Below are 27,748 nucleotides of genomic sequence, written 5' to 3' on the forward strand. Positions count from 1 at the left end.
CGCTTCAGGCGAGACAGTTCTTCAAGTCAAGAACAATCCCCAGCTTTGGTGGCTGCTCCCAGAGACAAAATGTACTCCCCCTATGACATTCCAAGTGCCCAGCCACCCAGTTGGGGGGCCCCAAATGAAGAATGCTACCACCATGACCGTGATTATTATCCCTCATACCAGCGGGAGTATGAAACCTCCTCACCTTATGATTCTGCCTGGCGCCACAAAATGCCCCATAGTTCACCAAGTCAAGTGCCTCAGTTTGAGCCAGAGTCAATGTACAGAGGCCCTAATCCCACCATACCAGACTTTGTACATCCAAACCCGAGAGAGTTTTCACGGTTGAAGATCGCCTTAGAGAACACACTCCCTGCTAGTGCCACGGAGAGGTATAAATTTCAGATTCTTACAGACCATCTCAAGCTAGAAGAAGCGTTACTCATCGCTGATTCGTACAGCCATTCTCAATACCGCTTCACAAGAACGATGGCTGCGCTGGACCAGCAGTATGGTCAGCCACACCAGCTTGCATTACAACGAATAGCAGAACTTATGGATGGCCCAAATATCAGCAGCGGGGACATAAAAGCATTCAGACTGTTTGCACTTAAAGTTCGGTCGCTCGTTGGCATGCTGGGGCAGCTCGGAAAGAAGGGCACCTTTGAACTGCAGTGTGGCTCCCATGTCTCCAGATTATTGGGGAAATTACCACATGATCTTAGGTCAAGTTTTCGCCGGTTTGCACATCCACACCGTGTTCCAATTCCAACACTTCTGGATCTTTCTGAATGGTTGGAGTATGAAATCCAAGTACAGGAGGACACGTCAAGATTTGTTACCAGCCAACGTAGAGGGCCCACTGCACGGACCAGAGAGGTAATCAAAGACCACAAGTCCTTTAACAAGAATGCAAACATTCTGCTGAACACTGAGAAAGCCCTGCTTGACACGAGTACCTCAGCTCCTACTGCGAAAACTGTTCCAAAACCCTACTGCCCCTACTGCGAACAAAATAAGCACTCTTTGAATAACTGCTCAAATTTCAAGCAACTCACTACAGATCAGAAGCGTAACTGGGTCAAGGAGAACAATCGGTGTTGGCGCTGTGGCAGGAGCCATCAAGCAACGGAATGCAGTCTGAAAATGCGCTGTAAGCAGTGTAACGGTCGACATCTGCTAGTTCTTCACGACATTACAGTGAAAAGTGCTAAGAGCTCACAGACTGTGCCAATTGAACCTGCTTCCACTCCTGCAACCAACTCCTGTCTTCTTAATACCATGAACGAGATTCTTCTCATTCGTAAGCCTCCTGCCAGCCGAAAAGTCCTGCTGAAGATAAGTAAAGTAATACTCAGGAATGGAAAACACCACATGACTGCCTATGCTATCCAAGATGACGGGTCAGAAAGAACCATCCTTCTTCACAGTGCTGCTCAACAGCTTGGCCTCAAAGGTAAACCAGAAGACCTACCGCTCCGCACAGTCAGACAGGAGCTCCAAGTCCTCAGTGGTGCAGCGGTGTCATTCTCTATCTCTCCCCTGTCACAGCCCAAGAAGGTGTTTCACATTAAAGGTGCATTTACAGCCCAGCAGCTAAGCCTGGCTGAACATACACATCCAGTCAAAGCTTTAAGGGAGAAATATCAACACCTGAGGGGTCTTCCACTACGACACCTAGAGACTGTGCGTCCTGTGCTCCTCATTGGTTCAGACTACCCCCATCTGATTACTCCAGTGGAACCGGTCCGCCTTGGACCTTCAGGGGGGCCGGCTGCTGTTAAGACGCGGCTTGGATGGACATTGCAGGGGCCTGTGCAGCATCTCCAGTGGGAAACCAACGAACAACACTGTTTCTTTACCTCAACTTCATCTCCTGAGACAGATCTCTTTAAGCATGTTGAAAGACTGTGGCAGATGGATGCGCTACCCTGGCGCAATGAGAAGAACAGCACCAGATCCAAACAAGACCGTGAGGCAATCGAGCTCCTTGATGCCAAGACGGTCAGGGTTGAAGTAGATGGGGTAAAGAGATATGCCACTCCTCTGTTGCGGGTCAAAAATATGCCACAGCTGAAAGCTCCCAAAGAGGCAGTGATCTCACAGCTGAGAGCTACAGAGAGGCGACTGGTTAAAAATCCAGAACAAGCAGTTGCTTACTCAGCAGAAATCCACAAACTGGACCAAGCAGGCTATGCTGTTAAGCTGGATCAGCATGCTGAACAGGACTCTGCTTACTCATGGTATATCCCACACCATATTGTCCACCACAATGGGAAAAACAGAGTAGTTTTTAATTGCTCCTTCAATTATCAGGGCCAAAACCTCAACGAGCTGTTGCTCCCAGGGCCAGTACTGGGACCGTCTCTACTAGCTGTTCTGCTCCGATTCCGGGAACACTCCATTGCAGTCAGCAGTGACATACGTGGGATGTTCCACCAGGTCAGGTTGCTCCCAGAGGACAGACCACTGCTGCGTTTTCTCTGGCGAGATCTCAAGGTACAGGAACAACCTAATGTTTTTGAGTGGCAGGTCCTTCCCTTTGGAACCACCTGCAGTCCCTGTTGTGCAGTGTACGCCCTTCAAAAGCATGTCCTTGATCACAGCAAACCTGAAGAAGATGTCAGGCATTCAGTCTTGAAGTCCTTTTATGTCGACAATTGCCTGCAAAGCTTCACTACGACGGAAGAAGCTAAAAGCTTCGTCGACAAACTCAGGACCTTACTGGCAGATGGTGGTTTCGAATTGAGACAGTGGTCTAGTAATCAGCCATCAACCATAAAACACCTGCCCTCAGAGTTGAAATCGGCCAGTGCCGAGCTCTGGATTTCTCATGGCAAGACAGATACGCAAGAATCTGCTCTGGGACTGCTTTGGAACCATCAAACAGACACCATTTCCTATAGGTATCGTCCCACAGAGAGTACTGAGATCACTATGCGTAACATCTACAGAACACTGGCCAGTCAATATGATCCCCTGGGCTACCTCATTCCATACACCACCAGGGCAAAGCTCGTAGTCCAACGCTTGTGGGACAAAAAAAGGGACTGGGATGATCCAAACCTTCCCCCTGATCTATTGCAAACTTGGACAGAGTGGGAGGCAGAGTTACCATCTCTTTCGCACATTGCCTTCCCAAGATCCTACACTGGTCCGGCCAAAGACAAAGAAACAAGTCAGCAAGACATCCACATCTTTTGTGATGCCTCTGAACGGGCATATGGTTCAGTTGCTTATTTAAGGACAGAAGACCAGCAGGGGGATGTGGAGGTCTCTTTCCTTACAGCCAGATCAAAAGTAGCTCCCAAAAAACAGCAGTCCATACCCCGCCTAGAACTCTGCGCTGCGCTAACTGGTGCTCAACTGGCCAAAGTTGTCAGTTCTGAGTTAACCTTGCCCATTCATCACATCACTTTGTGGACTGACTCAACCACCGTCCTTACCTGGCTCAAGTCTGAGTCTTGTAGATTTAAGGTCTTTGTCGGCACCCGAGTGGCAGAGATCCAAGATCTCACGGATCAGCACACATGGAGATTTGTGCCATCCTCCAGTAACCCGGCTGATGACATCACGCGGGGACGAACATTGAATGAGCTTGGTCCAGACAGCCACTGGTATCAGGGACCATCATTCTTAAAAGGCTCTCCCAGTTCGTGGCCTGAAACACCACCTCCTGTGGAGGTAAATGGAGATGAGCTGCGCAAAACAGGTTTGTGCACACTTGCATACTTCACGACCAGCACATCAGTCCTTAACCCTGATCGTCATAAGACTTTCCAAGAGTTGATAGAGTCCAAGGCTTCTCACGGGGCGGCCACCTGCAGCCTGACAGCTAGTGCCTACAGAGATGCTGAAGTCACTCTTCTACAACAATCCCAACAAGAGTCTTTCCCCTTAGACCTTGAACAGTTAAGGGCTGGTAAAATTCTCTCTCATAACAGTCGCTTAAAAGCTTTGGCACCTGAACTTGACAGTGAGACCCAGCTAATTCGAGTTGGAGGTCGCCTACGTCACAGTCCCTACCTTGAGCAAGACACTGTACACCCCATCGTTCTTGATCCAAAGCACCCAATCACACAGCTCATCATAAAAAGTTATGATGCCAAACTCCACCACCCAGGATATGAGAGAGTATTTGCTGAACTTCGACGCAAGTACTGGATTCTCCGCGGTAGGGAAGCTGTTAAGCGGTTTCAACGGAGCTGTGTAGAGTGCCAGAAATGGAGGAAGAATCCAGAGATCCCCAAAATGGCAGACCTACCTCCAGCCAGACTACGCTTATTCCGACCTGCATTCTATTCTACAGGTATGGACTGTTTCGGCCCTTATACTGTCAAGGTTGGTAGGAGGACTGAGAAGAAATGGGGTATCATTTTTAAGTGCTTAACCACTCGAGCAGTGTACATTGATGTTCTACATAACCTCGATGCTGACTCTTTCCTCATGGCCCTCCGACGCTTCACAGCCAGGCGCGGAACCCCCTTTGAACTCATATCAGATCAGGGTACCAATTTTAAGGGAGGAGAAAGGGAACTCAGAGAAGCCTTTGCAGCTCTTGCCCCTGAACTTCAGGCACATCTAGCCAGACAACAGATTGAATTCCGTTTCAACCCCCCAAATGCTCCTCACTTCGGAGGTTGCTGGGAGCGAGAAATACGTTCTCTCAAGCAAGCACTGACCGCCACCATCGGAGCTCAGTCAGTAACCTTTGACGTGCTACAAACGGTGTTAGTGGAGATTGAGGGAATTCTAAACTCAAAACTCTTGGGTTATACTTCCTCTGACATTGCGGACCTAGACCCCATCACTCCAAACTCTCTCTTGATGGGGCGGCCAGATTCCACTCTACCTCCAGTGGTATACCCAGAGTCTGAGCTTATAAGCAGGCGGCGATGGCGCCACAGCCAAGTTCTTGCAGACCACTTCTGGAGACACTTCCTGAGGTTTTACCTTCCTGGTCTGCAAACCCGTCAGAAGTGGCAAGGGGACATATCTGACATTCAAGTTGGCACCACAGTGATGATCGTCGACCCACAGTTGCCTCGAGCACTTTGGCCAGTGGGACGAGTGTCAGAAGTCTTCCCTGGGGCTGACGGCAGAGTGAGGACAGCTAATATTAAGGTGGGCGAAAAGACATACACACGCCCAATAGCACGTATTATACAATTGCCTAGCATTTCTGAGTAATGTAAGATTGTACACCAATATGTTACTTAGAGGCCCTTTTTGTAATTGTACAGATTCTGTCCCCAGAATCTGGGGGCGGCTGTTAAAAAGGCCATTATATTCATAAGAATAATATGCCTTTTGATTTAAATCTCTCTGTTTTGCCGAGATTGATTGGCACGCAGCATTCAGCACAGCAGCCAATCAGCGCTCACGGATCGACGTGCAGGCGATCATCCCGCCCATAGCGCTTAGTGCAAAGTTGAAAGCGAGTCCGGCGGAGCGCTGACGCGGATGCTGAACTTTTACGTTATATATCTTATATAGTTTTATTCATTGTTCGGGTGTTGTGCGTCTATTCAAAGTAAGTGTATTATATGTGATCTTTGTAGGATCGCTTGTGTGTTATGCTATTCTATTTGCTGTTATAAAGTGCGTCACTTATTATGGCTAATGATAAGAGATTATTGTATCTTTAGCACAATGTTACGCTGTATATATGTTACCTTTATTCATACTTGCTTATACTGATGTTGTGTTTGTATATTTCGTTTGTATTTCGGTGCAGTTTACTTGTCAAAGTGCTCATTTTCGAGGGATTTTAAGTTGTAAACAACTTAATGCGCATGCGCGCAGAACATGTCCAGACCAAGCACCGCTAGATAGAACAAATTAAGCTGTTTTGTTTAACCTGTATGACATACCTAATTTGTTTTCTTGCAACTATTACTCCTTTTAATTCTGTATTTTACTAAATATACATTGTGTATTTCTGTTTAGAACAGTCCACGTTAAACCATGTATATTTATTTTTACCCTGTATTTTCTGTTTTATAGAAAAACCACACACACATACTGAATATACCCAACTCAGACGACTCTTCAACTTTTTACTAATAACTGAGTTGTTGTGGTGACAAATAAACGGGTTACTCCCATATTTCAACCATCTTTGCCCTAGTCTCTTACCGGACACCCTGTGGTGGGTTTCAAACCTAACCAGCAATATACTGCAATGAGAATGTGCTACCAACAGCTAACTCATTTTTTCACTCGTAAAGGAACAAAACTGACCGTCACTGAGATTTCATGACTGAATAAAACAGACGTCATTGATATCTTGTAACCGAATAAAACCGACCGTCATTGAAATCTCGTAACGAAACAAAACCAAATCTTTTTAAAATACCATCTCATAACTGAATAAAACAGATGTCATTGATATCTTGTAACCGAATAAAACCGACCGTCATTGAAATCTTGTAACACAACAAAACCAACCATCATTGAAATCTCGTAATGAAACAAAACTTACTGTCATTGAAATCTCATAATGGAAAAAAAAACTGCCATTATTTAAGTTTCTTTAAGGAACAAATCAACCATCATTGAAATTTGGTAAAGAAACAAAACTGACCGTCTTTGAAATCTCGTAAACACTCAAAAAAATGAATTGTTGGATTTACTTAAAAAAGAAGTGTCAAGTGGTTCCACGCAACTATATTTACTGAAAAACATAAAATAACACTTTAATCCCTAAATTTACTCTCCTAATGCAGTCCCTTGCAAAGCATGCTGGGAACTACAGATCCACTGCCAGTTAGTTATGTCAACATTAATTTGTGCATTTCACTCAGCAATGTTAAGTTGACTGAACAAACACTTATTAAATAAAGCTGACAAAACTCATTTTTAGTAGAAACAACACACTCAAATTAAGTTCATATAGTTACATGAGTTTTTTAGGTATTGTGAACAAGGGGGGTTTGAGTGAAACTAACAACAGTTAAAGTTCATTTTTTTGAGTGAAGGAACAAAGGAACAAAACCTACCTTCGTTGAGATCTCGTAAAGAAAAAAAGTCCATCATTGAACTCCCTTAACCGGCCATAATTAAAATGTCGTAATGGAACAAAACAGGCCATCACTGAAATCTTGTGAAGTCAGTTTCGTTCTTTTACAAGATCTCAATGACCGCCAGTTTTGTTTCATTTTGAGGTTTCAGTGACGGACGGTTTTGTTCCTTTGCGAGATCGAACAAAAACGACCATCATTAAAATCTCAAAAAGGAAAAACACAGGCCGTTATTGAAATCTCAAAGTGGAACAGAACCAACCGTCATTGAGATCTCATAACAATACAAAGCCGTCAACCATTGACATCTCATAAAGAAACAAAACTGACTGTCATTGAGATCTAATAAAGGAACAAAACCAACCATCATTAAACTCTTGTAATGAAATAAAACCGACTGTCGTTTAAATCTCATAATAGAGCAAAAAGGACCATCTTTGAAATCTTGCAAAGGAACAAAACTGACCGCCACTGAAATCTCGTAACGAAACAAAACCAACCGTTGTTGAAATCTCGTAATGGAGCAAAGCTGATTGTCATTGAAATTTCGTAACGGAAAATGACCTGTCATTGAAATCTTGTAACTAAATAAAACCGACACTGAAAAGCAACCGTCATTAAAATCTTGTAACAAAACAAAATCAACCATCAAGGAAATGTCGTAATAGAACAAAACAGACCATCATTGAAATCTCATAAAGGAACATAACCAACCATCATTGAAATCTCAAAAAGGAAAAACACAGACCGTTATTGAAATCTCGAAGTGGAACAGAACCAACCGTCATTGAGATCTCAAAACAATACAAAGCCGCCAACCATTGAGCTCTCATAAAGGAACAAAACTGATTGTCAATGCAATCTAATAAAGGAACAAAACCAACCATCATTAAACTCTTGTAACAAAATAAAACTGACCGTCATTAAAATCTCACAATGGAGTCAAACTGACCATCTTTGAAATCGTGCAAAGGAACAAAACCGACCGTCATTGAAATCTTGTAGTGAAATGAAACCAGCTGTCGTTGAAATCTCAAAAAGGAACAAAACTGACTGTCATTGATATCTCGTAACAGAAGAAAATCGACCGTCATTGAAAACTGACAAGTCGTTGAAATCTTGTAACCGACCGTCACTGAAATCTTGTAAAGGAACAAACCCGACTGTCTTTGAAATATCATAAAAGAATAAAGAAACAAAACCAACCGTCATTGAAATCTCATAAAGGAACAAAACTGACTGTCATTTAGTCACAGATTACAGACTCACATTTAGTCCTGGTCCGATTAGCATTCAGATTGGCAATTTTATCCCCGAACCAAAAGATACCGAACCTAAAGGCATAGGGATACATTCACAACCTGATTGGTCGGATTTTATGACGTATTGCCTATTTTGAGACGGAACTTACCAAACATCCAAAACAATGCTGTGTACTGAGGTGAATGCGCTCGTTGTGTGTGCGTAGCCTGCATGTGATGGTATTTTGGCCAGCTGGGAACTCGTGAAGAGCTTATAAAATGTGTAAAGGAGTCAAAACAGCGGCAGGAATCCATCCGTCACACACACAAACGATCTGCTGCGTGGAGACGCGCGTCTGATGCCTGTGATGGGCAAACTCACAACTATGACGAGAAAAAAACGATATGCGTGAGGATTCTGTCCTTTTTAGGGTCTCATCTTCCTGTTTTTGGTTCGTTTACATGTCTTTGGTCCGTGTTGCATTCATATATCATTCGAACCGCACCAGAGTTCGTTTGGAAGCGGACTGAGACCCATCTTTTCAGCGGTCTTGGTCCGCTTGTTTGGTGCGCACCAGGGTTCGGATGGCAGCGTTCACACATGCTCAAATGAACCGCACTAACAGAGCAATCGCACCAGGGTTCGTTTTAATCGAACCAAACATGCCAAGTGTGAACGAACCCTAAGGAACAAAGTGACCATCATTGAAATCTTGTAGCAAAATGAAACCAACTGAGGCCTTGTCCATACTAATACGTTTTGAAACGCAACTTTTTCTCTCCATATTGGCCCTCCGTCTACACTGAGTCTGCGTTTTTGTCAAGGAAAACTGAGCTTTTTGAAAATACTCTCCAAAGTGGATAAATTTAAAAACGCAGTTTTCACGTTGTAGTGTGGATGGTGAAAACGAAGGTATTTGAAAACGATGACACATATTTAGTCATGTGACACATATTGTACCAATAGATATCTAGTTATATCCGGCATTGTCACATTAACAGTATTGCTCAAGATAAATGTTCTTTTGTTGAATCTTCACATTACATTCCTGCAAATATGACAGATAATTTGCTGTCCTGCGTGGCAAAATCTGATGACAGTTCCGTTTTAAACCCGATTTTGAGCGCGACCTGGACGCAACAGTGAATGATGCGCTATTATACTAATAAAATGATCGTGCTAGAAGAATAGCATGAGAACTTTATTATATCTGCTCTCTCTGCATCATCTTGTGAGCTTTTGGTATGTTTTACACATACGCACTAAGGTGATTTAAGCGTTTTTAGACGTTTCAGTGTGAATGAGCAACTTTTGGAAAACGCTAGTGTGGATGAGGAATGTTTTCAAATGTCTCCGGATTAAAGGGTTTATGAATCGAGAAATCAACTTTTCTTTGAGCTTTTGATATATAAGAGGTCATCGTACTATAAGAATATCCTGTAAGTTTCAGAACTGAAAACTTAGTTTGTTAGTCAATTAAGCTTTTATTGACACCAGGCCCATTGAACAACTGATCCTGGAATGTGCTTGTCATAGACAGGTGCCTCCACAGAAGAAATCAACGCCTATCATCATTGCAACATTAGCCCCGCCCACTGAGGAGAGAAGATACAGAACTAAAAATAACATTACCTTCCAAAGGATCCTAATGCTAGGAATATAGTTGTTTATTTTCAACAATGCGAATGTCTCAGTTGAGCTTTATTTCTATTCGGTATTTGCAAACAGACTTTTACCATATGGACTCGACAATAATTCAACAACCTGTAACTGAGTTACTCCTGTTCCAATGCCTGATCTGATATGCAATTATTCATGTACAACCAGATGTTCTTTGTCTATGTGTCAATAAATCAAACCAATGACTAAAAGTCAACTTCACGTTGTTTCTTGTAGGTTGAAAATAATCCGTTATTTAAACGGCGATCAATGGAAGCTTTGTTTGTAATTACTGGGTCTGTCAATCAAACATCGCGCACTGGAGTTGTCAATCAAACAGCGTGAGTTTATCAGTGACGGTGAGTTCTGGACACGCGCCAAAACTCCCGTTTTATTCAACGAATCTCTTAGTTATATCGCGTTTGCACTGTTAGTGGCGATGAAAGCAGAAATTGAGTTGCAATGAGATCACTGCTTTCATGCGCTCAACAACATGTCTGTGATCGGCTGTTAATCACTGCAGCCTTTCATGCCACGATCTAAATATATTGCCATAGATCTAAATGTAATGCAGCACTTTTCACGATTAGATGAGAGCTGTAATAGTAAAAACGCGCTAAAAGAGAGAGTAATACCTGGCTATTTCAAATGGAAAGATGATAGCCAATCACAGCAGTGGGTGTTTACACTGAAGTCTCACAGCAGACACGCCCCTTAAAACTGAGCGTTCAAATCAGAGAGCTATCAAGGTAGCAAAAATGCCTTTTATTTCTAAATTATGACAATTTTGGATGTAAAAACCATACTAACATTATAAGTGCACCCCAGGAAACATTAGAAAACAATAAAACAACGCAGTCCATGACCCTTTTAATGTAGATGTAGCCTGAGATTTCGCAAAAACAAAACAAAACCGACAGTCACTGAAATGATATAATGGAACAAAACCAATCAGAAGATTAAAAAGGATAACAAAAACACAAAAATTATTCTAAGATGACATAAGACATCAAGAATCAGCACATGAATCTTAACAAAGGTGACAATCAAAAGTGTCATAACGCAGTGCATGCTGGGAACAATAGTACAAAACTCCCAGCATGCATCACAGCATGAATAAATTATGCAGCTAAATTGTCCTATTATTTTCTTTAATTCTAACTATTTGCTTTTATTTATTTATTTATTTATTTTTGCTGTGGTTTTTGTTCTGTCTTTTAGTAGCTTTTTGTGATGTCCAGAGTTGATCTGATTGTCTGAATACTTTGTTGTCACCATTGTTGAGATTCATACACTGATTGATTATGTGTTTGTCAATGTACCTTTCCCACAGCCTATTTTTTTTCTCTCTCTCTCTCTTTCCCCCTTTATTTTGTTTTCTTGTGATCGTGAGTTATTTTTTCAGTCTATGGGTTATTAGTTTTTCTATTTTGATTTCCATGGCTTTTTAGGGCATCCATAGTCTTAGTTTTTGTAGATTTAATTTTCAGATAATTTAATTTAATAAAAAAAGTTGTTTTCTTGAGATCACGACTTAATTTTATCATCATCTTGATATAACAAAAGTTATTTTTACAATGATTGTTTGATTCTGAAACACACTGCATCCGGATTCTACTATTGTTATAGTAACGAACACAACTTTCACGCACATGTGATCGACGGATAAACCATGCGCTCTTATAGACCTTATGTAGCCCCGGCTCTTTTCAGTGTTATGCTCGTTGTCTTTTAACTTCCGGTTTGTATTTCCACAGCGATCTTACATATTTATGAATGAACTGCTCATTTTAAAATCTTCCCGGTCTACTGACATTTGTTAAGACATCTGCTTTAAACATTACAATGCTCATGATAACTTTCATTAACTCTACAACAAGTAAATCCACTTAACCAGCTAAATATTCTTTGACAGCGATGCTATAGAAATGTACAGAGCTACCGCGAAACGGAAATTCAAAGACAATTTTATAAAGATGGCGGCACGCTTGTTTCTCTGGCGCATGTGGTTATTTCAGCAAAATGTTTACTTCGTTTAATAATAAAGTCTACAATAAATAAATATCAATCACTTTTCAATCAATCTACGCTAAACATTTTATTAACCTCTCACGGACTATTTTAACGACGCTTGTCTTTACTACCTTTCTGGGCCTTGAAAGTGGTATTAACATTGCAGTCTATCGGAGGCCAGAAAGCTCACGGATTTCATCAAAAATATCTTAATTTGTGTTCTGAAAATGAACAAAGGTCTTACAGGTTTGGAACGACATGAGGAACAGATTAATCATTTTTGGGCGAACTAACCCTTTAAGCATGTGAATTACCCGAGTCTGGTATGTGCGTCTCTCAATAGTGTTCGGCAGCAGCGTCGAAGTTTATCTGCCTCAAGCGCCGTTATTACCTCACTGGTGAGTGAAATGTCATGTAGCTTTTAAGTTACTAAACTATTTTACTGATAAAATCATCAGAACAGCGCTGACAACACATTTCTGTGCGAGTGTGTCAGTAGTAGGCTACTGTACGTGCGTTTGTGTGGAAAATACAGCGGGAGAGTAGAGAGAGTATGCGATTTCTATACATAACAAAACGTAATTGTGGCAAAAAAACATAGAAATAATTTGTAGTTTTTATCATATTGTTTACGATATTTAGTTGCTTATGGGTTTTGGTTCTTATGCTGTTGTAGGCTGCAAGGGCCTTTAAAATAACAGAAATCGTTTGGCGAAGTGATATGGAACTGTAATGCGGTCAAGACCTGCCTGGAACTACTTTAGCTCTGTAATTGCGCGCCTTAGAACGTTGATTAACCAATCAAATTAAAGCATTCAACAGCCCTAGTATAAAATCAATTAATGTTCTGTACAACAGCAATCTTGATATCACTGATATACAAAATCCTGTGAGACACTGCATAAATATAATACTAAATTCATACGTTTTTCAATGTAGATTAAATAGATTAAATATACAGGCCACTGTAAATTAAATGCCATTCGTGACACTGTCACTCTTTCATCATCCACACGGGGTCCTTGTTGACAGTCCATCAGGGTCAGCAGGGACACATTCCATAACTGCCTGCAGAAACTCACTCATCATTCAACGGACAGCTCTCAATCATCTGTTCAAACAGAATATTTCCAGCAGAAATGGCTTGTTGATGAATATGAAAAGCCATTTTCTTTGTGTGGCATACTGGAACCTCATGACAGAATCTTACATTGCATTTGTGTGAGTAATCAGGGACACTCAATGATATTCATTGCCGAGATTGGATTCATTCTGCCGTCCGGAGCATGGCAGTCCCAGTCTGATTCGTTCGGTGATAACACCATATGGGTTTTTTGTCAGGAGATGATGAGAGGCGACTCAGTGCGTATTACCTTAGGGATAATGGCAAGGAAAGGCACAGTGCATAGCTATTACACTTCTAGTAAACCTCAGAAGAGCGAATGCCAGCGAACCAAAGTATGAAATGCAAGATGAAAACTCAAATAATAACAATTTGGATGTCTTTTGCACTAATTTAGGATAAAATCTGCATCGACTGATTCAAATATTTTGACCTTAAAGATGCAGGTTTGCTATAAAACCTTGCAGTTGCGCAGGTGAAGACAAGAAGGGAAGAAAATTGGCTAGTCTACTGAGAATTGGAGGGCACAGGTGCTAGAAAACCAGCACTGTAATTTTAAACCCATTTTCTGTCATATACAGTTCAGATTGTACCCTCATTATCTTATTAGATTCATTTAAGTTTGATATTTACCCTCTTTTTTGCACATTGTTTTGTTTTTGTTTTTTTTTGCCCGGGAGCATATTAAAAGTTCTTCTTGTGGTTACAGCCGTTGCCACGACAGATCATTTTAAAAAATGTTTATTGCTTTAAAAAAGAGAGAAATATTTAGCTAGTCTAATACTTCTATAAAAATTGTTTTCACAGTCGAAGCGGTAGCACAATGGACTGTGCACATGATGATATAAGAGCTGTTGGCACACGGAGACCAAGGTTTGAGCCTGACCTGGGTCATGTCACAATCACACTTCCTCGCTCTCTCTTATTCCTACTTTTTGACTGTTCTATAAAATAAAAATGAAGTGCTATATAAAATAAAATAAAATGTATTTATATATTACTAAGACTATTGTCTTGTTAGCTTTCTAATTAATATCATTACAGTAAATCTTTCTATTCATCAAAACTCTTGAAAAAAATGCATATTACGGTTTCCACAAAAATATTAGCACAACTTTTTTATTGACAATAATAGGCTAATAAATATTTCTTGAGCACCATATCAGCATATTAGAATGATTTGAAGGATCATGGCTGAAGACTGGAGTAATGGCTGCTGAAATTCAGCTGTGCCATAACAAGAATAAATTAAATTTTATAATATAGATTAAAATAGATAAGCAAAAACAGCTATTTTAATAATATTTAGGGCCCGAGCACTGATGGTGTGAGGACCCTATTGTAATTGCTCAGTCAATTCTTCTTCTTCTCTGAAATGAATTGCATTTTTGAGGGCCTAAACATGCTCGAAAACTCATGAAACTTTGCACATGCGTCATGCATGTCACCCTCTATTCACTGTTTTCCTAAGGCCACCGAGTGCGAGGGCCCTTTCATCGCTGCTTGCAGCTTTAATTCACATTGTATTTTGATCAAATAAATGTTGACTTGGTGAGCATAAGAGACTTCTTTCAAAAACATAAAAAAATCCTCTTACCAACCCTAAATGTTTGAATGTATGTGTGTGTAAGGTTAACTGTAAGGCTATTAATTACCAGGCTAGAAAATAGACAAATCAGTTTTCTTTTATATTATGCTCACTGATGCTTAAACAATAATGCTTATTTAGATCTTCAGATAAGCTGATTTTTTAGTGTTATGAAGACAATTTCCTTTTCTCATGATAAAAAAAGAAATAACCACCTGTTCAAAGTGTTCTGGCATCAGCCCGGACCAAGTTAAGCTAGCAGCTGTGAAATGGGCAATGCTTTTAAAGACGGACGATCAAAAACACCTGCAGTCAACAGGGGCATTATGTATTACAACCACACTGGGCCCATCACTATAGCCCTAAACCCATATAGTCATTTCACTGACAACAATACAGGCAACTGAATGTCCTGCAGATTTTTAATGTTTTATGTGCTCTCTTTAAGTTTAAGTTGCTTATTTCAAAGACGCCGGCCTCAGATCAACACTAATATATATCCTTCCTCCAGACTTTAACTAAAACCTCCAAATCCCTATTGTAGTGCTTGCAACACTTATCTCCTTGCCTGCTGCGATTCACAATCCCCTCAGAGATAGATGTGCTGGGTTCATTACTTAGATAAAAAGACGCAGCATTTTAAGCTGCAGCCGGAATGAGCCGTATTCCCCCTTGATTAGACACAAACAAACAGCTCTGGCCTTTTAATATTTTATTACACTTTCAGAGTCGCAGCATAATAATTGCTGTTGGAAAATGTTGATACTTGGGTCACTCTTAACTATCCACCAATAAGCCTAATTACATCAATTTGAGCCATATCAAAATCTTGGTGAAGAGATAAAACAATATTTTTCCTCTGTATATAAGCCCTTGCTGGTCACTGCAGTGGCACTATTCAGTAAATAACCAAGTTTCTTCTCAAGAACTTGAATGTTTGGATTTTACTCCCTTCTCATCCCAACCCCCATCAGCTTTTCCAGATCCCAGACAGGAAGGAACATCTACTTGAGCACTGACTATTCATCTGTAGTGCATCACTTGATCTCCTTGCCTTATCCTCTTTTGATGCACTCATTCACAGAACCGAGAACCCGTCCTCGAGAGTCCCTCAAGTCGACAATTGTTAATTACTGTTATTAATGCTGTTATTATTATCATAATTACGCCAGTGTGGATGCATTTTGTTCTCTGCTCTCAGCGCACGAAGTGTTATTTTCGGTGCTGCAGTTCATTTCCCTTCATTGAGACACCAGCTATAATTATTCCACATTCCGCCTCTCGATGGCCATCACCATGAAGGGGAAAGTGGCGTGAGCATTGTGGAAATAATGGGAGAGAGGTTGAAGATAGATCGCTCTGCACGGGAATTAATACAATTGATGTGTTATGATGATACACGGAAAGCAGCATCAGTAAGACTTGCCAAGTTGCTGTCAGAGTCCTTAAATGCAATTTGAGTTCTTTGAAAAATACATTAGTCTTACAGAACCATCTACACAATTAACAGAACCACTGAGACGCCATTATGCAACATTCTCTCATCAGAACATGAAAGTGTGATTATGCACTAGAAAACATGTTCAATGGTTCAGGTGACCAATTTCCAAGAATCCACAAGCCCATCTCCTCAGAAGTTTTTTACAGCTCCACTTATTGCTCCACTACAAGGCTCAAGAGACTTATTCAACAATGTAGAAATAACCAAAGAGACATATTTAAAAGGTTAATTCAAGCAAATTTTATTGAAAGTCACATTAATGTTACAAAACCAGAGCTACATTAGCTGGAGCACAGCAGTCCATCTTTAGCAACATCATCAAAAGGTCTATTAGCAAAGAGGTGCGATCGTGAGGTATTTCAAATAGACTACTTACAACTAAAAGGTGGGTTTTGTACATTAATGGCAGAGAGTCGTAATTATGACATCCTCCAAGCTAAACTTTTTTTCAATCTTTTCATAGACCTAAGAAAGTTAAAACATGAATGAACTACATATTTAAAACAGCAGTTTATGACAACTAAACATTAATTATTAGCATTACATCAAGACAAATGAAACTTCAAGTAGTGTTAAACAATGCCAGGACTCCCTTAAAAAAAAAAAAAAAAAAAAGTAAAAAATCCTACTTACAAATTACCTGCAAATCAATGTGGCTATTCCTGAATAGCCTGAGGTAAGAAAACTTCTGTTGTACTTAAGGCAACACTTTAATAAATAAATTTCATTGGTACTTATTACCGTTAAGGAAAAATGTTGGCAATACACAAACCACATGCTCTTTTAAAAGAAAAAGAAGATCCATAATATTCCTATATGTTCCTTTTTTTCTCTGAGAGTTGGGTTCATGACAATAATGTAATATAAAAACATGAATATAAAATGTTTTGCATAGACCAGAGATGAATGCCCAGCTTCATCTGCCAGTCACAACAGTGACGAATTCCAAAACTACCAATTTCATTGAACTCATTGCAATATTGGCCTAAATGACATCAAATCAAATTATTTTAAAAAACATTTAAAAAAATGATTGCCAACAATTAATTCATAGAATCCTTTCTATGTACCTTATAAACTATTAAATGACAATATGACCAATAAAACAAGTCAAAGTCCCTTAATCCCATAAGACAGAATTAATTAAAATGGTGAAAAATGACTGTAAACAGCATTTGAAATATGTTTTTAAAAGTTTGATAAATACAAGCCTGATTCCCTTTATTACCAAATGTTTTATACAAACCTCTCCTTTTTTTCATGCCTAAAAACATTTTTACCAACATGTAGTGCAACTAACTTGCTTTATCTTAACACAGTGCAAGGGCAAACCTTTCTATATACAAAATCACAAATTAAAAAAAAAAAACAATATGCTTAAGATGCAGCTTCGTTTTCTTTGTGGTTCTTAAGCTCGATTGTCCACTTCATCCATTCCCATACCTGACTCAGCTCCTTGGCTCTCTAGTTGGGAATGTGTAAAGGCTAATTTGGGCTGCTCTTGTTCCAGGTCGAAAGGGATGGGGTCTGGAGTCCAGGTGTCAGGCTCTGTTACAGGTACAGGCAGGTACCCTCCGTCACGAGGTAGACACATGCACCATCCAGCACCCGAGAGGTCCAGTTCGCTGTACGCAAAACCACGTTTTAGGAACTTAAAGTCCACCATGTCTTCAGACTCACTCATCTCCACCAAAAGATTCCAGAAGATACAGCTCAGGAGAATACCAAGAAGCTGAAAGAAACATTAAAGTTGTAAGTATCAAGAGGTGTTTTTTGATTACTAAAAATTGTTTACAACTTATCTGCAGGTGAAAAAGATCTCTGGTTACACCCAATTTGTTACTGCATGTTTGGGGTCAGTTAGTAAGATTTTCTTAAAGAAATTAATACTTTTATACAGCAAGGACACAATAAATTGATCAAAAGTGAAAAACATTTATAATGTTACAAAAGATTTCTATTTTAAATAAATGCTGTTCTTTTGAACTGTATATTCATCAAAAAATCCTAAAAAAAGAAAAATGAAATTATCACAGTTTCCACAAAAACTGTTTCCAGCAGTGATGATAATATTGTTTCTTGAGCACCAAATCAGCATATTAGAATGATTTCTAAGGGATTATGAGACTGAAGACTGGAGTAATGATGCTGAAAATTCAGCTTTGCCATGTATACATTTTAAAATATAATAAATGGCACCTATTACGCAAAATTCACTTTTACATGGTGTTTGAACTTTGTGTGTTTTTGACATAACCTTGTGACAGTTTAGACACATTAAAAAAACGTGAAAGAATTTAGTTCAATACTCTTGCTGCACGCCGTGTGACAGCCAGCTCTCTGTGCATGTGTTTTAGATGTGTGCGCTCAGATGATATTAAATTAGAAGTTTAAAATTATAGAGCTTTAAAACACATGGAAATAATAAACTTTCATGATGAAGAAGAACTGCACTGTCCATGAGCATGATCGCAATTTAGATGATAATCAAAACCAAGCAGATGTCTTGTTATTATTTGGCACAGTATACGATGCAGGCAGGAGCTGTGATCGTGGAAAGGGGGTGGGGAGCAGCAGCTCATTTGCATTTAAAGCCACATGCACGAAAACAGCATGAAATGGGTCTTTACAATATGGTATAATAAATTATCTGTGAGGTATTTTAAGCTGAAACTTCACAGACACATTCTAGGGACACCTGGAACTTAAATCACACATGTATAAAGGGGCATAATAGGTCCCCTTTAAAATAGAAAACAAATTACAATAATATTCACAATAGTGTTGTCAAACGTACCGACTGCAATACCAAGTCGGTACTGAAATTTTAAAAACGTGACGCTTTGAGCACTGTTGAGCGTACTCAAACACCTCTGATTGGCCTTTGTGTTCACGCACTCATCAGATATGTCTGTGATTGGCTACATTGATCAACGCACAGGAGTGTTTGAAAGCACACGGAAGTGTTTGAATTTGAAAGCGTTTCGAAAGCAGGACCGGTCCCCTGATACAACATGTTTTTGAAGCGTTGATCATTGTAGCCAATCACAGACATATCTGATGAGCACGTGAACACAATTGCCAATTAGAGGTGTTTACGAATCCGCTCAACAGAGCTCAAAGCGTCACATTTTTTAAATTTCAGTACCAACTTGGTATTGCAGTCGGTACTTTTGACAACAATAATTCACAATATTAAAATTTGTACTGTATTTTTTATCAAATAAATGCAGCCTTGGTGAGCATGAGACAAACATTAAAAAAAATCTTACTGACTCTGACCTCAACAGTAGTGTAAAAATCTGTTCATACTTTTATCATTTTTAATTGAAGCACAAGTCACCATGTGCTTAAGTGATCAGAATGTTAATATCTTTAATTTCAGTTATTTTTTTTATATAAAATTTTTAATTTAAAATATGATACAATATACAGTAATACTCTGTGCACTTATAGAAGCAGATCTCTAATGCAACCATACCGTAATTTACCAGACAGGTGCTTTGTCACACATTCCATCATATTTGTGTAAATGGACTGTTCCTCTGCTCTAATTAGTGGATTAATGCATTAATGGAGGAATGTGACAGCATAGCCATGTGGCTGCATTTAATGTGACCTCTTCCCTCATCTCAGCAAGGGGCAAGATGAGACAGAGAAAGAGAGAGAGCAGGCTGGTTATTTTAGAAATAAAGTTTTCAAGTTTGCCCTTTAGCAAGACTTGGTACCAGCTTCTCCAAGAGTCATGCACCCCTCTTTGGGTATTTGCATCTGGTCAGTGCAGATGCCCATTTTCTATAATTTATTGTTTGGCAGAGGAGTCTCTAATGAGAGAAGAGTCAAACAGAATAGGTAGGCAATCAAAATGGAAATGTGGAATAGCAGGGGAGATAAAAAGTGCAGAGGGAAAAGTACACGATGAAGAGATACATAAATTTCAGGATAAGATGAGGTAAGTAATAAACAGGAAGCACAAGAAGGGAAAGATGATTCTAAAACCTGTGGCAGTCCAACCGCACAGCAAATTCCAATAGTAGCACCAATGTTGTCCCCCATCCACAGGTTCACAGCATGTATGCAGCCACGCACATGAATTATGCCATCTAAAGCTTCACGCTGTAATACAGAGGAGAGAAAGGAAACAAAATCAGTACAGGTGGCAGGTAATGCTCTGATTCTACGAAACATACAAAGTTAAAATATCACAACTAAAGTCCATCGTAATGGCATAATGGAGGTGGTGCTCGTAATGGCTCTGATGTGATTTGCTTGGTTTTTATCTATGGAAAAAACCAAAAAAAAACCAAAACAAAAACAAAGGTTGCACTTGAAATGGCTATCGGAGGTTTTTGTTTTCCTGTTACAGCTCCTCTTTTAAAGGTAATTTCAAGATCCAGCAAATGATTCTCTCCAAATGCATCACTAGATATGAAAATATTACGTAAAATGACGCAAGTCATTTAACATCAGTCAGTGATGGCTGGCTGCAGGCCATTACAAGAATGTGGACTTAAAATGAGACTCCAGAGACCTCCACTTACCTGCTGATTTAGAGTTCTGTAGCCACAAAGTGTGTTCACAACTTCTCCGACCTGATAAAAATAAACACACAGGACTCATTAGTAACTTGCATATGAACCTTCTCAGTTGAGATGTGACATTTGGTCAGCTTGACTATGTTGGTGCAGAAGAGTATTGGCGAACTGTATGTTGTGTTTTGATTACCTTTGACCCTTAAAATAAATTTTATATTACAGAATTCCATATGGAATTCCAGCACACACTTATAACCATGTTGATGTAACCTTTAAAGCAGAGGGTCATTGCAATGATGGAATCTGTAATAGGACTGACGAGCAGGGAGCCCATCTAATCAGATTACAAATAGACTGCAAATCTGCCTGCTCCCAAAAGCACGTTCAGATACATCTCATACATTTTGCACCATGCGACTTTCACCTCCGTTTTCTCCAAAATGTATGCATCAGCTACCAGATGCCATAATATAAGATGATGCGGTTTGAAATAGATGGAGAACAACAGCGGGGCTTTGGTAGTAAGGGAACAGGGTGAAGAAAGTGTCAGTTCCACAGATTTCTACAGAATTTTAAGGCCCATTACACCATAAATATTTTGGATAATCTAATTACGCTTTCAGCAACCGCTAAGAGCACATTACATCCTTTAACGTATTTTTTCCCCTGGGCAAAAAAGGCTACAGAAATCAGCAGATTCCTGAGCATCTCCACCTAGCTATAGTTCATTTACTGAATTACCTTTATTTACTAAATTTCTTGTGCCATTCTGGCCCATTAGGATTGATAAGGGGAACATCTGAAGTCAAATATCTGAAACACAGATTAATGATCTGATATTAAATGGAGGATAAAATTCTGTCTCACATTAGGCTAAATATATCTGCATTACCTAGGATGAGAATGGAAAAAATGTGAAGGGACAGGATGTGAAGAATATTCTAAGGAAGTTTTGATCATGTTGGTGGTGTTTCATTATTAGCCTGAAAAGGCCTGTGCTCTCTCACTGCATAGTGAGCTGTCATACCGAAAGGAGAACAGTGCATTAGTGCCCAATCAACATTCATTAACTCTGAAAGAGAAAGAGAAAGAGAGAGAGAGAGAGGCGCACATAAACAGCAGAAGAGACTCTATGCAGCATAGGGCAAGCAAATTAAATCCTCTCCATCATGATGCACTCTCCACTGACTCATGGAGAACAGCATTTACTAGAGAGCTCTCTAACCCGCCAGAAAAAAAAACTCAGAAATCAGCTCCCTGCTCTCACATACCTGTGGGTCAGACCGCTTCCACCTCAAACAAAATGTACATTATCTTCAGCAAGAAAAGATTACTAGCAAAATCGTGAAAAACACCCTGTGGCACAGGCTTTTCTCATCAGACTGCCGCGTGCAGGGGCGACATATGCATGATTAATGTATCATGACTGAAAGAAGTGACTAACACTTTGACGGATGCAGCAGGTGTAGGGAACGCCGCAGGACAAAGCACTCGTGCCATTGCAGAAGTGGTACTGGTTTACTTCCCAATCCTTGTACTCATCTCCCCCACAACAAGAAAACTGAAAAGACAAACCAAGAGAGTTATTTAAAAAAAAAAAAGAGGCCTAAAAGGGGTCATTTTAATTATAATTTGAGTAACAGTTTTCTTCGTAAAGGGTTAGTTCACCCAAAAATGAAAATTCTGTCATTAATTACTCACACTCATGTCGTTCCAAACCATAAGACCTTCATTCATCTTCGGAACACAAATTAAGATATTTTTGATGAAATCAGAGCTTTCTGGCCCCCATAGGCAGCAACACAATAACCACTTTCAAGGCCCAGAAAGGTAGTAAAGACATCGTTAAAATAGTCCATGTGACTTTACAAGTCAGTGGTTCAACCTTAATGTTATGAAGCGATGAGAAGACATTTTGTGTAAAATAACGACTTCATTCAACAATTTCTTCTCTTCCGTGTGAGTCTCTAATGCTGTTCACGTGAGCACCATGACGCATGTGTGTGATGCTGACGCAGGAGCCTGCCAATACTGAGCTGGCGTTCTGACAGAATCCGGAAGCGCTGCACTGTGTTTAAAGCATGAACAGCGTCAGAGACTAACACAGAAGAGAAGATTTTTTTATTTTTTTTTGCGCACAAAAAGTATTCTCGTTGCTTCATAACATTAATGTTGAACCACTGTAGTCACATGGACTATTTTAACGATATCTTTACTACCTTTCTGGGCCTTGAAAGTGGTTATCGTGTTGCTGTCTATTGGGGGTCATAACACTCTCAGATTTCATCAAAAATATCTTAATTTGTGTTCTGAAGATGAACAAAGGTCTTATGGGTTTAGAACGACATGAGGGTAAGTAATTAATGACAGAATTTTCATTTTTGGGTGAACTAACTAAACGCAAAGCCTCGAAATGCGTTTTTTAAAAGCTGAACTGATTTAAACTTGATCGACGCGTTTTTAGAACGCCGTGTCATGCGCAAGACATTGCAAAAGACGCAAGCGCAACGGTCATATACACATCCGTCTAGCACGTATTTACATAGAAAAACAATGGAAAAGTAGCGCATTGGAATGGAAAAAACGCGTTCTGTGTAAACAGCCCCATTTTTGTTCATTAATGACGTCATCAGCGAGTACTCGACGACTCGACTTTAATCACATAAATGTTGGCTTTAAAAAATCGTTCAACCCCTAGTCCTTACTGAATAAAAATATTAATTTCTTTCTTTTAAATGCCATATTGTATAAATATGTGTATTGTAAAAAATGTGTATAAAGCTGGATTACAGAACCATTCGAAATTTTGGTAACACTTTACAATAAGGTTCATTAGTTAACTACATTAGTTAACATGAACTAATAATGAACTGCTCTTATACAGCATTTATTAATCTTTGTTAATGTTAATTACAATATTGACAAATACATTATTAAAATCTTGTTAACATTAGTTAATGCACTGTGAATTAACATGAACAAACAATGAACAACTGTATTTTCATTAACTAACGTTAATGAAGATTAGTAAATACAGTAACAAATGTAATGCTCATGGTTAGTTCATTTTAATTAATACATTAACTACTGTTTAACTAATAAACCTTATTGTAAAGTGTTACCGAATTTTTTTTTTACTATTTATGATGCATGTGACAGTATTGTGACATCTGCAATGAGAAAACTTTAATTGATACAAACTATGTGTTTCTGCTAGAAAGATGGACATTATTTATGGCTGACTTGATAAAGACCATATTAGAGTGGGTGTATAATTTACTTAGGTTCTAGTAATAAAACAGTTAAGTAAACAACCTTCTCTTGCACGTAGTCCAATATGTTTTTGAAGTCCAGGTCATCATAGTAGTGCTTGATTCCCTCACGTATACTCTTCTGAAATAATTTGATTGTCTAAAGACAGAAAATTTGGACTCATTAACAACAAACCACACAACACAACATTCTCTCTGCTCTCAATGTTCCATATGTCTTACTGTCTTTTCAAAGATCAGGGCAATGATGAGGGCCAGAGCCTGGAGAGCCAGCAGAACACACAGCACACACAGGAACTGCATGGAAAAGTTTATTTAAAGGGTTAGTTCAACCCCCCAAAACTCATCATTAACTCATCCTCATGTCATTCTAAGACTGTTCCTCTTTGGAACACAAATGAAGATATTTTTAATGAAATTTGAGAGATTTCTGTACCTCTATTGAACTCTGATGCTTCAAAACATTCATAAAGAGATCGTAAAATAAAGAAATATGAGTTGAGCGGTTTAATCAATGTCTTCTGAAGAGACACGATCGCTTTATATGATAAACATATTTAATTTTATGAACGTTTTGAAGCGTCAGAGTTTTGGGTGAACAGACTTTCAATGGAGGGACAGAAATCTCTTAGATTTCATTAAAAATATCTTAATTTATGTTCCGAAGATGAACAAAAGTCTTATGGTTAGGAATGACATAAGGGTGAGTAATGGAAGACAGAATTTTCATTTTTGGGTGAACTATCCTTTTAAGCCGCAAGTAAAAATATCACCAGTAACAGGGTAGAAGCTTGGCACACATACATATGATCAGACAAGCAACACTCACCATGTGCAGCAGAGTCTTGTTGTCCCTGAGGGATCCCACCATCCCCATCACAGACACAGTGAACATGACGAGACCCAGCAGTATGAGGACCACAGCAGGAGCCAAAAACACCCCCTCCAGGGTGCGATTCTTCTGTCTCTCCACTTCTGCATACACTCCAATACATAGCACGCACAGACCAAGCAACTGAGGGGACAGGGGCAGTGGTAGGTTTGGTAAAACATCTGTACAAGTCACATCTGCTTACATAATTTCATAACATTATGTTTATATGATTATATTAGACATGTAACAAAGATATAAAGTTGAAATTAGTGTTTTGATGCACAACAAAGTCATGCGGATCATGTGTATCACTTGTGTTCCTCACATTAATCCCGAAGATGACAGATGTAATTTACAGAGTGCTTAGCTAAAATGCACAAACAATGTCAATGGAATGACGCAAATCATAAAGATTGATGTGGCAGTCTTAATATCAATTTGTATCCTAACAAAAGACTACATTAGTACTAAGCATGCTAACTGAAACCACTTCATTTTTAATTTTCTTCCCTGACTGTTCTTTCTAGAGGGTTAATTTAATAAGTCTTGTTGGTTGATTAACTTTGTCATCTGTCAATTTCAATTATTTTCTGTTCATTGATAGATGGTGGTGCTTTAGTGATGTCCGATAAAGCAGGTGTAAAGGCTACAAGTCAAGCATATGAGTAGAGAAGGGGAGAGAAAAAAAGGAAAGAGAATTGAAGAGTATCCTGAGAGGCTTTTCTGCTTGTATCATCATGTTCCAAAAACTCTAATAGTAAAGATACTCCCATAAGGCAGTGACTTAATGCATTTCCTGTGAGAAAACAGAACACTCTGGCTAATGAGTCAAGAAGAATTCCGTGTTCCTTGTTGAATTCGATAAATAAATCTTAATTCTTGTACAGCAACAACACATAATTTACAGACCTGAAACCTAAAATATCAAAACCAGACATCAAATCAAAGAAAAATATGTATTTTAGGGACGCACAAAATGTTTATTGTTTTCCGATACTGAATAGCCACAGTTATTTTCTAAATTTGCTAAAATACTTTGTTAAAAACAAAATTCAAAATATAGTAAAAACATTAAAATAAAAGTAAATGTAGGCATCACAACATAATGCACATTATAAAGGATGGATAAATATTTAAATTAACTCTTAAAAAAAAAGGGGGAATAACCTCTAAAAAACCTTAATTAGAAAAGAGAGCCCAGAGATTTAACCATTTAACAGCACTCTCTCTTGCAGAGTGCCGTCACTTTAAGACTGCTGTGTATTGTAATGCCCTATGTACATGTAATGATGAAACATTTTATTTTTTATTTTAATTTTTAAAATAAAGTACAACCTTTATTATTTATTTGTTTATTAAAATGTGCATAACTGTTAAATGCATGTTCACCATCATCTATCACTATCTCTTTACGTTTTTATTTAATCTTAAAATGAGCAGAATAAATTAAATATTCATTCTCCGTCAAAATATCTGACATTTTCTGGTATAGTCACAAAAAGGCCCAATAATTAATACTTTGCATTTTTGCATCCCTAATAGACATTTATATCTATGGATATTCTATACGATAGATAAGTTATATAGACTCGATAGGACGAGAAACTAAAGAAAATAGATTATGTCCAAGTCTATCGTCTCAATATTATTAGAGTCACCAATCATTTACAGGAACCATAAAAAACATTTACATTTACAGCAACAATAACAGCGTCTTGCCCCTTTAAATCTGCCAGCGGCGACTGTGTTTCCTTTACTGAACCACATAGCTCAGCTGAGAAATTATGAAAAAGTGTGGCAAATATGTATCCCAAAATTACCCTGTCAAGTTATTAAGACATTTATGAAGACTACCCATACTGTACGTTCAACACAAACACATGAGCGTAAGTTACTCATTCGGGGCAGGTGTGTGTTTATGTGAGGTGAGGGACAAACAAAGCAATGCTAGTAGTAGAACAGCTTTCAGTTTAAACGCACACTTACCGAGAATAGCATTGAATAGACATTTAGAGAGAATTTAACAAAATAATAGAAGTGATTGGTTTTTCTGAATTCTTCGTAAGACGGCATGGTGACAGCATTAATTGAGTTCAGTTATCCTGAGCTTTCCGTGCATTCAGATGTTAGCCGATGCCGCTAAGGCTCAATGGACCTTTGTTCTTTTAGAGACAGCAGACTGTTTTTAAGACGCGTCTGAATACATAATAAGCACTTCCGTCAAGTATTCAACTTGGCTGTCGATTCCTCTGAAATGTTTTGAAAGACACATCAGCAGCTGTAAGGTGTAACTCTTATCCCAATAATAACTTCCGCCCCGCCAAACAACATGCTGAACAAACCTTTTAAAGGGCCAGCACATATTAAATGACAGACAGATCACATAATTTCCATGTAAAGATTTTGACATAAATGAGACTCCCATCAAACACTTGATGTCTTGACATATTCATTGACTTTACAAGCCCATGCCAGCCAGTTGACAGATAATAGCCTATCTGTTTTATAAAAAGAAGATGTACTTGTCTAGCTTGAAGAACTAAAGCCTCTTATATGCCCGGGAAATAAAGTATCTCTCTAAGATGTGTCACAATAGCTTTAATCCTCAGAAGTACTTGTTCACTTCTTATGGCAATACATCACAGAAAATCCTATTTTTTCTAGGCATAGCATGCTCGCAAATATTGATTATCTCTCAGGTAGCTTGTGGTTGTAATTACGTTTTTCAAAAGTCTTTTTCTTCACAGTAGTCCTTAAACTCTCACTGCAGCTTTTAATAGATCAATGTTCTATTTAAAAACGGTTAAATACATTTAGAGTAACAGTCTCTGCCATATAATTGACGTGTATATTGAACCATGCCTGAATGAATTCTATAACTTCACTCTTATTAAATGTTATATTCAGTATTAATGGACTTATATAGTAAAC

General features: G+C 38.9%; 3 protein-coding genes across 5 annotated transcripts in view; 2 read left to right on the forward strand and 1 right to left on the reverse strand.

Moving 5' to 3' along the window:
• Nucleotides 1–475: 475 nt before the first annotated feature.
• On the forward strand, nt 476–17,826 carry LOC127512051 (uncharacterized). Of its 2 annotated transcripts, none has more exons than XM_051892602.1 (2): nt 476–5,521; nt 17,647–17,826. In XM_051892602.1, exon 1 carries the CDS (start codon nt 478–480, stop codon nt 5,176–5,178), a length of 4,701 nt encoding a protein of 1,566 aa, XP_051748562.1. In that variant the 5' UTR covers nt 476–477; the 3' UTR covers nt 5,179–5,521; nt 17,647–17,826. The 2 variants fall into 2 exon arrangements, with proteins under 2 accessions (XP_051748562.1, XP_051748563.1); XM_051892603.1 differs by lacking the exon at nt 17,647–17,826 and adding an exon at nt 9,789–11,030.
• On the reverse strand, nt 16,353–27,744 carry zgc:110329 (uncharacterized protein LOC550500 homolog). The gene is made up of 8 exons (XM_051892608.1): nt 26,804–27,744; nt 24,773–24,958; nt 24,166–24,240; nt 23,987–24,082; nt 22,116–22,232; nt 20,678–20,728; nt 20,136–20,252; nt 16,353–17,868 (listed from the first exon to the last, which is right to left on the reverse strand). The coding sequence occupies exons 1-8, from the start codon at nt 26,888–26,890 to the stop codon at nt 17,545–17,547; spliced, it is 1,053 nt and encodes a 350-aa protein (XP_051748568.1). The 5' UTR covers nt 26,891–27,744; the 3' UTR covers nt 16,353–17,544.
• tacr1a (tachykinin receptor 1a) overlaps nt 17,739–27,748 on the forward strand; it is a 61,906-nt gene continuing 51,896 nt past the window's right edge. The window contains exon 1 of one of the 2 annotated variants that reach the window (XM_051892606.1): nt 17,739–17,888. The gene's annotated coding sequence lies outside the window, so the exon portion shown is untranslated. Of the gene's footprint in view, nt 17,889–20,229; nt 20,300–27,748 lie in introns of those variants that run through there. The other variant, XM_051892607.1, reaches the window with a different exon arrangement.

The sequence above is a fragment of the Ctenopharyngodon idella genome, chromosome 5 (genome assembly GCF_019924925.1).
Source record: "Ctenopharyngodon idella isolate HZGC_01 chromosome 5, HZGC01, whole genome shotgun sequence".
In the NCBI taxonomy this organism is placed as follows: domain Eukaryota; kingdom Metazoa; phylum Chordata; class Actinopteri; order Cypriniformes; family Xenocyprididae; genus Ctenopharyngodon; species Ctenopharyngodon idella.

Excerpts from the sequence above, each read along its gene's own strand:
- LOC127512051 (XM_051892602.1), top strand. The coding sequence starts at position 478 with ATGGCTGCGCTGGACCAGCAGTATGGTCAGCCACACCAGCTTGCATTA.
- zgc:110329 (XM_051892608.1), bottom strand. The coding sequence starts at position 26,890 with ATGCCGTCTTACGAAGAATTCAGAAAAACCAATCACTTCTATTATTTT. Across the intron at positions 22,233-23,986 it reads TGGACTACGTGCAAGAGAAG|TTTTCTTGTTGTGGGGGAGA; the intron begins GTTGTTTACTTA and ends TTGTCTTTTCAG. Across the intron at positions 20,253-20,677 it reads ACAGAACTCTAAATCAGCAG|CGTGAAGCTTTAGATGGCAT; the intron begins GTAAGTGGAGGT and ends TCTGTATTACAG.